The 12,408-nt window shown below is 39.9% G+C and overlaps 1 protein-coding gene across 1 annotated transcript; it reads left to right on the forward strand.

Moving 5' to 3' along the window:
• Positions 1-2,824: 2,824 nt before the first annotated feature.
• LOC121804346 (endoglucanase 19-like) lies at positions 2,825-11,017 on the forward strand. Its single transcript, XM_042203831.1, has 3 exons — positions 2,825-3,019; positions 3,096-3,248; positions 10,811-11,017. The coding sequence occupies exons 1-3, from the start codon at positions 2,825-2,827 to the stop codon at positions 11,015-11,017; spliced, it is 555 nt and encodes a 184-aa protein (XP_042059765.1).
• The last annotated feature ends 1,391 nt before the right edge of the window (positions 11,018-12,408 follow it).

Consider the following 12,408-nt stretch of genomic DNA (forward strand, 5'->3'; position numbering starts at 1 on the left):
GGGATCCACCCCCATCTGTTCCCTCCTGGGCAGAATCAATCATTAATTATTATTATTATTATTATTATTATTATTATTATTATTATTATTTTTATGTCACACTAGTAAATTTTAGTTTCTTATTATTTGATTGTTTCGATTATATTTTTGCGGTCTGACTCAATATAATCTGGCCTATGCCCATCTGGCAATCTTTACTATAATAAATACACCATAACTATAACTATTAAACTTGCTATAGAAAAGCATAACTATCATTTTATGATGCAAAAGTATCATTTTATCATCTAAAAAATCTAAAACTATCATTATTAAACAAAAGTATCATTTTATCATTTGAAACTATCATTTTATCCCCTCAAACTATCATTTTATGATGCAAAAGTATCATTTTATCATCCAAAAATCTAAAACTATTATTATTAAACAAAATTATTATTTTATCATTTGAAACTATCATTTTATCCTCTCAAACTATCATTTTATGATGCAAAAGTATCATTTTATCATTTAAAAAATCTAAAACTATCATTATTAAACAAAAGTATCATTTTATCATTTGAAACTATCATTTTATCCCCTCAAACTATCATTTTATGATGCAAAAGTATCATTTTATCATCCAAAAATCTAAAACTATCATTATTAAACAAAAGTATTATTTTATCATTTGAAACTATCATTTTATCACCTCAAACTATCATTTTATGATGCAAAAGTATCATTTTATCAGCCAAAAATCTAAAACTATCATTATTAAACAAAAATATCATTTTATCACTGAAACTTTCATTTCACCCACTGAAACTATCATTTTATTCCCCGACACTATCAATTTATCCAACCAAAGAATTCAAACAATCAATTTATCAAACAAAAGTATCATTTTATCATTTGAAACTATCATTTTATCCCCTCAAACTATCATTTTATGATGCAAAAGTATCATTTTATCATCCAAAAATCTAAAACTATCATTATTAAACAAAACTATCAATTTATCCTCTCAAACTATCATTTTATCCACTCAAACTATCATTTTATGATGCAAAAGTATCATTTTATCATCCAAAAATCTAAAACTATCATTTTAAAACAAAAGTATCATTTTATCATTTGAAACTATCATTTTATCCCCTCAAACTATCATTTTATGATGCAAAAGTATCATTTTATCATCCCAAAATCTAAAACTATCATTTTAAAACAAAAGTATCATTTTATCATTTGAAACTATCATTTTATCCCTTAAACTATCATTTTATGATGCAAAAATATCATTTTATCCTCTCATAAATATGAAGCCACAGGCTTATGAACTATATTTTGTGTTGAATTTAAAATTTATGAGCCACATGGTTATGAACTATATTTTGTGTTGAATTTAAAGTGCCAATTGTGTGTGTATGCTCATCGATTTCTGCCTTGCTGGTACTTAGAATAAAATTCAATTACAAAGCAGCGTACACAAATTTCTCATTATTATCACGTAGAGTATGACTTTTTGGATGTTATAATTAGAAGCCATAAGTTAAAAAAGAATAAAAATCAATTACAACATACCTAAATATATGATTGTTGTTACATGATTTGTGATCATCTTCATTTAAAGATATTCATGTAATTTGACGAATGCCTTTTTATATTGTAATAAGATTAAATAAGTTACGAAAAGATGTTTAGTCAAAATATATTAGCAACGAAAGGAGTTTGTTAAAAAATATGACAGAGAGCAAAATTATAATCAAAATGAAGGCTGTGATAATGGTATACAAAACCAAATTTGTTTTGATATAAACATAACTACATGAACCTTAATTAACGTATAACTAACCGTCATAATGTAAAAGAGTTTGATGTTAAATACACACCGCATTCTAAAGATAGATACCGAAACCACATATTCTAAAAATGTGTGGTGGAGATTTAGTTATAGGGTTATCACATAAATATGAGTTATCATTATAACGCACCCCTATATATATATATATATATATATATATATATATATATATATATATATATATATATATATATATATATATATATATCTCAAGTCTATATATATATATATATATATATATATATTTATCTCAAGTCTCAACTTTCATTTCTAATCTTACGTGCTACATGTATTCATAAAATGGTCCACTTTACAAGGCCAATTTGATGGTTTTTCACTTTGGACCATTCAATTTCATGAGATACATAATGAGTTATTAATACATAAATATTTAAAAGAATTCGTCAAACTGACATCTTATTTATCCATTTTCTTTATTCACTTTAGATCCTCCTATTTGATAACAATAATTAAAGCTATGCAGTCACATAATTGCCCACGCAAAATTTCAATAATAATAATAGTAGTAGTAATAGTAATAATTTTAACAATCTTATTTTTTATGAAAATGACTATTGTTTTTATTTTAGGCAATTTGATTTACTGAATTGACCACACTTTGACTATTTAGTATCAATAGTTGGTAATGTACAATATCCAAATGCGCGATTTTAATCCAATGAAACTGTCATGTTCTAATTTAAGTAAGTCTCAAAAGTTCATTAAGTCAATATGATTTACATAAAACCATCAGAAAATTAAGCTGAATTCCATATACTAATATTTTCTGAATTTGTAGAGATTGACTGACTCTATACAATTTATGTGTGAGGTCTACTTAAAGGCAGTATTTTGGATTTAATTCAAATCAAAATAGCAAAACAACATTTGACGGCATTCTCTTATCCCAAACCCAAACACCCATTATATGCACCTGCAATTCTTGTCAGAAAAAAAAAGAATTGATTTATAAAAGTGATAATGGTGAGAAAAATCATGTTTTTGGTGATAGTACTAGTGTATGTAAATAATGGAAATGCAATATTGCATGATTATGGGGATGCCCTTGCAAAAAGCATATTATATTATGAGGGGCAAAGGTCAGGGAAGCTTCCGGCTACGCAGCGTGTGACATGGAGAAAGGACTCGGCTATTTGCGACGGGCGCGACAAGGGTGTAAGTGTCATTTTACCATTGTTTATGTAATTTCTAAATATATCTGTTTTTACATGACAAAATTAATAATTTTCAGGTTGACCTAAGCGGTGGATGCTACGATGCTGGCGACAACGTGAAGTATAACTTTCCGATGGCGTTCACGATAACGATGTTGGCTTGGGGAGTGATAGAGCACGGCAACTCCATGGGCACGGAGCTGCCGCATGCACTGGAGGCGGTGCGGTGGGTGATGAATCGGCGAATTTTTGATGTTAGTGAATGCAGGAAGACGCAGATCACGACACAGAGAATTTTACGTGGTTCGATTTACTGAGGTAAATCTACGTCCACGGGAAGAAATGAGGGCAGAGTTGTATTGCTTGATCTGTTTTCTTACAGCTTACAATACAGACTTGCTATTTTGTGTTTTTATCTCTAGAAAGCGAGAGAGTCTAACAGAACTTAACCCTATCTATCTGATCTAGGTTCTATTTATACAAAGGACCAAGATCGTGGCATGCAGCCATTTACTAGGTAGTGGATGTCGTGGAGATCGTGGCGATCTTGCATGGGTCCACTATCCTGCATGAGTTAATGACTGCTTGACACCACTAAATAGATCGTGGGTGTAGTGGAGGTGGAAATCCTGCATGAGTCCACTATCTCCTAGTTCGGTCGAATACTGAGACCGAACTGCTGAATTATTGCCGAGCAGCTTTTGCCGATCTGAGAGTAGAGCTTGATGCCGACCTGAGAGCAGAGTTTGATTGGTTGGCTTTTACCGAGCTGTAGGCTGGGGCCGAACTCTCTGGTTGTGCCGAACTGAACTCTTTAGTCATGCCGGACTGATACTCTTTAGTCATGCCGAACTGATACTCTTTCTTGGGCTTTAGGCTGATGAGCTTTACTGCTGTTGGGCTTGTTTAGTACGTACTCCATCACTACCCCCCCCGGAAAGTGAAGTGAATCACTTCGGCATTCTGGATAAAGGTACGGGGTAAGTTGATGTTTGTCCTCAGTCTGATGAAGTGAACTCTTCTTTGACCGGACTTGGCTTTGGTCTGATGAAATAAACATCTTTGACCGGACTCGTCTTTGGGCTGATGAAATAAACATCTTTGACCGGACTCGTCTTTGGTCCTAATTTGGCGAGTTTTATCGCTCGGATCGGACTTTCCGTTGTCCTAATTTGGGGATCGGACTTTCCCTTGTCCTAATTCGGCGAGTTTTATCGCGTGGATCGGACTTTCCCTTGTCCTAATTCAGGCAAGTTTTATCGCGAGAATCGGACTTTTGTTGCAGTTCGTTTCAGACGAAGTGCTTGATTTTTAAGCCGAATTGTGGTCTTGTATCCTCTTTAGAAGCTTGGACTTCACAATCGTTGGCTTATTGCAGCTCGTTTCAGACGAACTGCTTGTTTAAGCTGAATTGTGGTCTTGTATCTTCTGTAGAAGCTTTGACTCACAATCGTTGGCTTGTATATGTTCTAAGAAGGGGATCAGCCTTCGAAGAACAAGATACCTCAGTAACATTTGTAAGAGACGACACGCACAGAGACAGAAAAACACACAGACAAAACGCACAGAGACAAATAAAGACCAAGTAAACCAAATAAAGCACATTGACTGGACAGGACTCAAGACTGACTGACCGGACTGTCTCTTACAAATGGAACTTTTTGAGGTTGGAAATGTGCCATGTTCGGGGTACCTGTTCTCCTGACATGTGAGCCAATTTGTAAGACCCTTTGCCGAGGACTTCTGACACCCGATACGGACCTTCCCATGTGGGTTCGAGCTTGCCCAGCTTTTCTGCTCGGCTTACTTCGTTGTTTCTCAAGACGAGATCTCCCACTTGAAATTGCAGCTTCTTCACCCTTTGGTTGTAATACCGGGCTACTTGCTCCTTGTACTTGGCTGCTTTTATGCATGCCAATTCTCTTCTTTCTTCGGCAAGATCTAGCTCGGCTCTCAGTCCGTCGTCATTCATTTCTGAGGAGAAATTTAGAGTTCGGGGACTGGGTACGCCGATCTCCACCGGAATTACGGCTTCAGTGCCGTACACCAGACTGTACGGAGTTTCACCGTTGGAGGTTGTGGGTGTAGTTCGGTAGGACCATAGGACTTGAGGGAGATTTTCTACCCATTGTCCTTTGGCTTGTTCTAACCGAGCTTTTAACCCTTTCACCAGGATACGATTTGTTACCTCCGTTTGTCCGTTTGTTTGTGGATGAGAGACCGAAGTGAACCGTTGTTGAATATTCAGCTCTTGGCACCAATTCTTGAACGTCTTGTCGGTGAACTGAGTTCCGTTATCCGAGATGAGGATGTGGGGTATGCCAAATCGGCACACTATGTTCTTCCAGACGAAATCCAATGCCCTCGAGCTCGTTATCGTAGCTAATGGTTCAGCTTCCACCCACTTCGTAAAGTAGTCCACGGCAACGATTAGGAATTTCATTTGCCGAGGAGCTTGAGGAAGTGGTCCCACTATGTCTATGCCCCATTGCATGAAAGGCCAAGGGCTCTGCATAGTGGATAGATCGGTCTGCGGCATCCTTGGGATATTTGCATGGATTTGGCACTTCGGGCAGGTCTTGACGAGCTGCACTGCTTCTTGTACCAATGTTGGCCAATAATATCCCCATCTTAGAACTTTTTTAGCTAAAGCTCTAGCTCCGATGTGGCTGCCGCACGATCCTTCATGAACTTCTCTGAGGATGTAGTCCGTCTCTTCTGGTCCTACGCACCGCAATAACGGCTGGAGGTAAGACTTTCTAAAGAGGACTCCTTCATGAAGTTCGTACCGAAGTGCTCGGCACGTGATCTTCCGAGCTTCTCTCTTATCCTCGGGCAATTGTCCTTGATCCAGATACTGCAAGATCGGCGTCATCCAGTTCGGCGAGCTGGATACTGAATGTACCTCGGCTTCATCAATGCTTTGATGCATTAATTCTTCCGCCTTTGAGCTCGGATCTGAGGCCAACTTACTTAGGGTATCTGCTCGGCTATTTTCCGCTCTGGGAATGCGAATTATCCGAAAATAGGAGAAACTTCGGCTGATGCTTTGCGCTTTGTCCAAATACTTCTTCATTCTCTCGTCACGAGCTTCACTTGTACCCAACATGTGATTTACTATGACTTGTGAATCACAATGGATTTTGAGAGATTTGATGAGCAGATTTTGCGCTAACTGGAGTCCGGCCAGGAGGGCTTCATACTCGGCTTCATTATTAGTAGTGGGGAATAGGAACCGAAGTGAGTAGGTTACCTCGTGTCCGTCGGGAGCGACAAGTAAAATACCAGCTCCACTTCCCATCTTGTTTGAAGCTCCATCTACGAATCCGCTCCAGCAGTCCGGCGGCTCTACTTCGGATTCCAAGGGCTGTGCTAGTTCGGCATTGGCAGAATTCTTCTGTTCGGCAATAACAGGAATTGCTTGATCGAACTTGGCCTCTGCAAGAAAATCTGCCAAGGCTTGTCCCTTGATGGCTTTCCGAGGTAGGTACTCGATTGAGTGTTCTCCCAGCTCTATGGCCCATTTGGCGATTCTGCCTGATGCTTCTGGCTTGGTCAAAACTTGCCGAAGAGGCAGATCGGTTAAGACGCATACCTTGTGAGCATAGAAGTATGGCCGCAGTCTCCTTGCTGCATTTACTAACGCCAGAGCAATTTTTTCTAGAGGTTGATACCTTGTTTCTGGACCTCGTAATGCTCGGCTTGTAAAGCAGATGGGAAACTGCTTTAGGCCTTCTTCTCGTACAAGCACCGCGCTGATGGTTTGATCCGATGCCGCTAAGTATAAGAATATTACTTTGGCTTCGTTTGGAGCAGAGAGAATAGGAAGCTCGGCTAGATAACTTTTGAGCTCGTCAAAGGCCTTTTTCTGCTCGGCTCCCCACTCGAACTTTGGTGCCTTTTTCAACACCTTGAAGAACGGCAGTTGCTTTTCGGCTGCTTGGGAAAGGAATCGATTCAGTGCGGCTAGACATCCGGTTAGCCTTTGCACGTCATGTATGGACTTCGGCATTGCCATGTTCTGAACGACTTGAACTTTTGAGGGGTTTGCCTTGAGTCCGTCCTTTGAAACCAAACAACCCAGAAACTTTCCCGAATCTACCAAAAAGGTACATTTTTGGGGGTTGAGTTTGAGGTTGGCTTTTTGGAGCACGTTGAGAGTGGATTTGAGGTTGTCTTCGTACTCCGAAGTGCTTTTGCTTTTGACAACTATGTCGTCGACATACACTTCAACCTGTTTTCCGATTAGGTGCCGAAAAAGCTTGTCTACCATCCTTTGATAAGTGGCTCCGGCATTCTTTAAACCGAATGGCATCTTTTTATAAGCGAAAACGCCGAAATCGGTAATGAAAGCTGTTTTCGGAGCGTCACTCTCATCCATCAACACTTGGTGATATCCTTTGTATAAATCAAGAAAACAGAAAATTTCGAAGCCGATCAAAGCTTCTACTTTTTTATCTATATTCGGAAGGGGATAGCAATCTTTAGGACAGTGCTTGTTTAGATCGGTAAAATCTATGCACATCCGCCATCCTCCTCCTTTTTTCTTGATCATCACAGGATTGGCCACCCAAGAAGGATATTTCACCTCGAATAGTACATCCGCTTTTAGTAATTGGCGGACTTCGTCATGGATGACTTGGCTTCTTTCTGCCGCAAAGAGTCTTTGCTTCTGTTTTACTGGCCGGATTGAAGGATCAATATTTAACCGATGAGTGATTACCTCGGGAGGCACTCCGGTCATGTCCAACGGAGACCATGCAAAGACATCTTTGTACTCCTTGAGGAGCTGAATGGTCTTTTCCCGGAGTAGAGGCGTTCCCGCGAAGCCGATCTTAACCGTTCTGGATGGATCGTCTTCGTACAGCTGAACTGTCATCGAGTTCGGCTCCGGTATGACTTCGGTCATCGCCTCTGACTCCGGCTGCTGTGATTGCTATGCTTGGTGGTGCCGACCTGACTGCTCGGCACTTCTAAGCGCAATTTGCAGACATTCCTTTGCTCTCTTTTGGTCACCTCGGATGACCGCTATCCCTCCTTTAGTAGGGATCTTGATGGTGAGGTGATAAGTAGAGCAAACGGCCCGAACTGTGTTGAGCCAGTCTCTCCCCAGGATGATGTTGTACGGGGACCGAGCTTTCACCACAAAGAACTCGATCATCGTATTGGAGCTTGTAGGCGCTTTTCCCACCGTGATCGGAAGGCTGATAATACCTTCAGGGCGGGTGTCCTCCTGGGCAAAACTTTTCAGAGGAAGTGGAGCCGGACTGAGCCGACCTGGATCCACTTCCATTTTATCGAAACATTCTTTAAAAAGAATGCTGACTGACGCTCCTGTATCCACAAATACTCTGTGGATCAGTTTGTTTGCCACTCCGGCTTGAATGACAATAGCGTCTTGGTGAGGAGAGATGGCTGGGACGGGATCGGCATCTGAAAATGTAATCACTTCGTCTTTCTTCAGCCTTTTATGTGTTGGCTCCTCTTGATTGGAACCTCTGCGTTCTGCTTTTAGGGACGACTTAGTCTTCCCGGCAGGGAGAGCATCAATAGTCTGGATTACTCCATCATATTGCGGCTCGTCGTCGTCTTCGGGATCCTCATGCTTTTTCGGATCCTGAGGATTGCAGTTCGCCCCTCTCTGCCTTTTGTTCTTTTTCGGCTGCTTGCTTTGGTATTTTTTTAACGTTCCTGTTTTCACAAGAACATCAATACCTGCAGCCAAATCTCGGCACTCCTCGATATCGTGTCCGTGGGCTTGATGGAAGGAGCAATATTGATCCTGAGATCGCCGCGCGGCCGATTTCGTCATCCGCCTTGGTTTTTCGAACATATCGGAATGTAGTTCGAAAATTTCCGCTCTTGACTTGTTTAAGGGTACGAACTGAGCGGGCGGCTTCTCAGGATTGAGACGTGGTCCCAATCTGCCTTGTACCGGTGCCCTTTGAATTCTTTCAAAAGGAGTTCGGCGAGGAAGCCTCTGATCGCTATGATCGGGCTTCTTTTCGTCTCCTCGGGATGAGCTGTCTAAAGACCGTTTTCGACGGTCTGCCTCATCCGCACGGGAAAACTGGTCCGCGATGTCCCACATTTCTTGAGCTGTTTGCGGACCGCACTCCACGAGCTTTCTGTAGAGAGCTCCGGGCAGGATTCCATTTTGGAATGCCGAAATGACAAGTAGATCGTTGAGATCATCTACTTGTAGGCATTCCTTGTGGAATCTCGTCAGGAAGTCGCTGATCTTTTCGTCGCGACCTTGACGTATAGAAAGCAGCTGAGCCGAAGTAATTCGGGCTTCCGCTTTCTGAAAGAACCTCCTGTGGAAAGCATCCATTAGATCTCGGTAGGATCTAATGCTGCCTTGAGGAAGGCTGTCGAACCACCTTCTGGCGTTCCCGATGAGCAGCTCGGGGAACAGCTTGCACATGTGGACCTCGTTGAGACCCTGGTTCGCCATGTTATATTGATAGCGTCCCAAGAAATCATGAGGATCCACGAGTCCGTCATAGGTTATTGACGGAGTTCGGTAGTTCCGCGGCAAAGGAGTTCGGGTGATATCGTCCGAGAACGGAGTCTTTAATGCTCCGTACATGGCGAACCCGACATCTCTTCGGTACGGAGGAGATGGAGTTCTCCTGTGGTTCCGGTACCGAGGAGGAACAGGAACATGTCGGGGTTGAGGATTCTTTCTCCTGGAAGACACGTCACTACTGCGGTAGTGACTTTCATGTCTGGATGAGGAGGGAGAATCCGTCGTTGTCTTCTCCGGCTGTTGGCTCTTCTGCAGGAAGGTTAAGAACTCCTCCTGCTTCTCGGCCAAGAACAGCTTGACAGCTTCATTTAAATCGGGCTGCTGGGAAGACTCGGTGTGATGACTCCTGGAGTGGCTTGTGCCTTCTTCGTGAGAACCGGAGGTAGATGTCTCCCGAGGCCGTTTTTCAGACCTGCGAGCTGGACTAGCTTCCTCACGGTTATCACGAACGATATTGTGGGTATTATGTGATCTGGTATGCATTTTTTTTTTTTTTTTTTGGGGTGGAAAAAGGGTCAAAAATTCGCTTTATCACAAATTTGGTTCTTCGTTTCCCACAGACGGCGCCAGTGATGAATGGGCGAATTTTTGATGGTGATGAATGCAGGAAGATGCAGATCACGACACAGAGATTTTACGTGGTTCGATTTACTGAGGTAAATCTACGTCCACGGGAAGAAATGAGGGCAGAGTTGTATTGCTTGATCTGTTTTCTTACAGCTTACAATACAGACTTGCTATTTTGTATTTGATCTCTAGAAAGCGAGAGAGTCTTAGAACGTAACCCTATCTATCTGATCTAGGTTCTATTTATACAAAGGACCAAGATCGTGGCATGCAGCCATTTACTAGGTAGTGGATGTCGTGGAGATCGTGGCGATCTTGCATGGGTCCACTATCCTGCATGAGTTAATGACTGCTTGACACCACTAAATAGATCGTGGGTGTAGTGGAGGTGGAAATCCTGCATGAGTCCACTATCTCCTAGTTCGGTCGAATACTGAGACCGAACTGCTGAATTATTGCCGAGCAGCTTTTGCCGATCTGAGAGTAGAGCTTGATGCCGACCTGAGAGCAGAGTTTGATTGGTTGGCTTTTACCGAGCTGTAGGCTGGGGCCGAACTCTCTGGTTGTGCCGAACTGAACTCTTTAGTCATGCCGGACTGATACTCTTTAGTCATGCCGAACTGATACTCTTTCTTGGGCTTTAGGCTGATGAGCTTTACTGCTGTTGGGCTTGTTTAGTACGTACTCCATCAGTGGGCGACGGACTACTTCCTCAAATCCACCGACGCCGCCCCCGACATCATTTACGCTCAGGTCGGAGACCCCAACGCTGACCACAACTGCTGTCAAAGGCCGGAAGACATGGACACTCCCAGAACAGTTTATGCGGTCACTCCCGACAAGCCTGGATCCGAAGTGACCGCCGCGGCGCTATTATCAAATTGTGCATTTTTACTATAGTTTTTATGAGGTCATGTATGGGTCTGACTTTGGTAAGTTTCAGGATAAGATCAAATAAAGTTACAAGAGGCTATAATAGATAAAAGACATTACATGAAAATACTAAGGATGTGCGAAATTAAAAGATGATATGAGATTGGAGGATATGATACAATGAATGACTATAGCTATTTTAAATCTGATGACATTTTGAAATTTCGAGGACGAAATTTATTTTTAAGGAGGGTGGAGTTGTAACACCCAAAAATGACCCTGGACGGAAAACTATTCTGATTAGGAAACCGGAGCATTGGAGCTTTCGATGAATAATTTGATATCGAAAAGTGATAATTAATAAAATAGCTAATAAAAATTTATGAGCAATATTGTTATATTATAAATAAAGTATTATATGTATAATGGGGGTAAGAATGTGCAAGTAAGTATTATTTGATTGATGTTCGTATTAAGAATTTGATATAAGGGAAAAATTGTTATCCTTAAAAGTTCTCAAAATTTTCTTATAATATGTGAGGTGTCCGATTATTTTATACTAGTATTTACACCCGAGCTATGCACGGGACATAAGAGTTTCACATAATGAATTCAAAATATAGTAAATATATAGAAAATAAGAATTCAAAGAAGCAATGTAAAGATATAAAAAAATAGAAATGTACTTTAGACATATTTACATAAATGTAACTGATGAAGTGATCTATTAAACTTAATAGATCTTATACTATTAGTAATAATAGTATAATACTATTATACTATTAGTAATAATAGTATAAGATCTATTAAACTTAATCCCAAATAAATTATAAGAAAGAAAAAAGTGGATGAATAAATAGATTGAATTGCCCTTAATTGCCTTAAGGGTACTTTGGTCATGAATATATTGGAAATAGCCAAAAAGTAGTTGAATTGATATTAACTTATAGTTGATGGACATTAAAAGATATTATGAAATGTTACAAACCAAATTTACTTATTTGGGATAGTTGGTGTATTAAAAAAGATGTTCCTTCTAAATTCACTTTCATCAAAATTAAATTCCATACATGATCATTTTCATAAACATAATAGACTTTCATCAAAATTAAATTCCATACATGATCATTTTCATAAACATAATAGTTGAAAAGCATAAAAAAGGAAATATAACTCAAAGTCATAAAAAACATTATGTAAAAATAAATCAAAATCCACTCAATTATAACAAATACAAATGGTAAACATTTTAAAAATATCATTACACATTCTTTATAAAAAAAATGATTCCTAGTACTATTAGTTTTGATACCTAAACTTGGTTAGTAGTATCATATTTAATACAAACATTTTAGTTATGTAATTTTTTATCATGCTTTTATCAATCTTTTAATGTATCGTATAATTTATTATTTTAT

The sequence above is a fragment of the Salvia splendens genome, chromosome 5 (assembly GCF_004379255.2).
Source record: "Salvia splendens isolate huo1 chromosome 5, SspV2, whole genome shotgun sequence".
Classification (NCBI taxonomy): domain Eukaryota; kingdom Viridiplantae; phylum Streptophyta; class Magnoliopsida; order Lamiales; family Lamiaceae; genus Salvia; species Salvia splendens.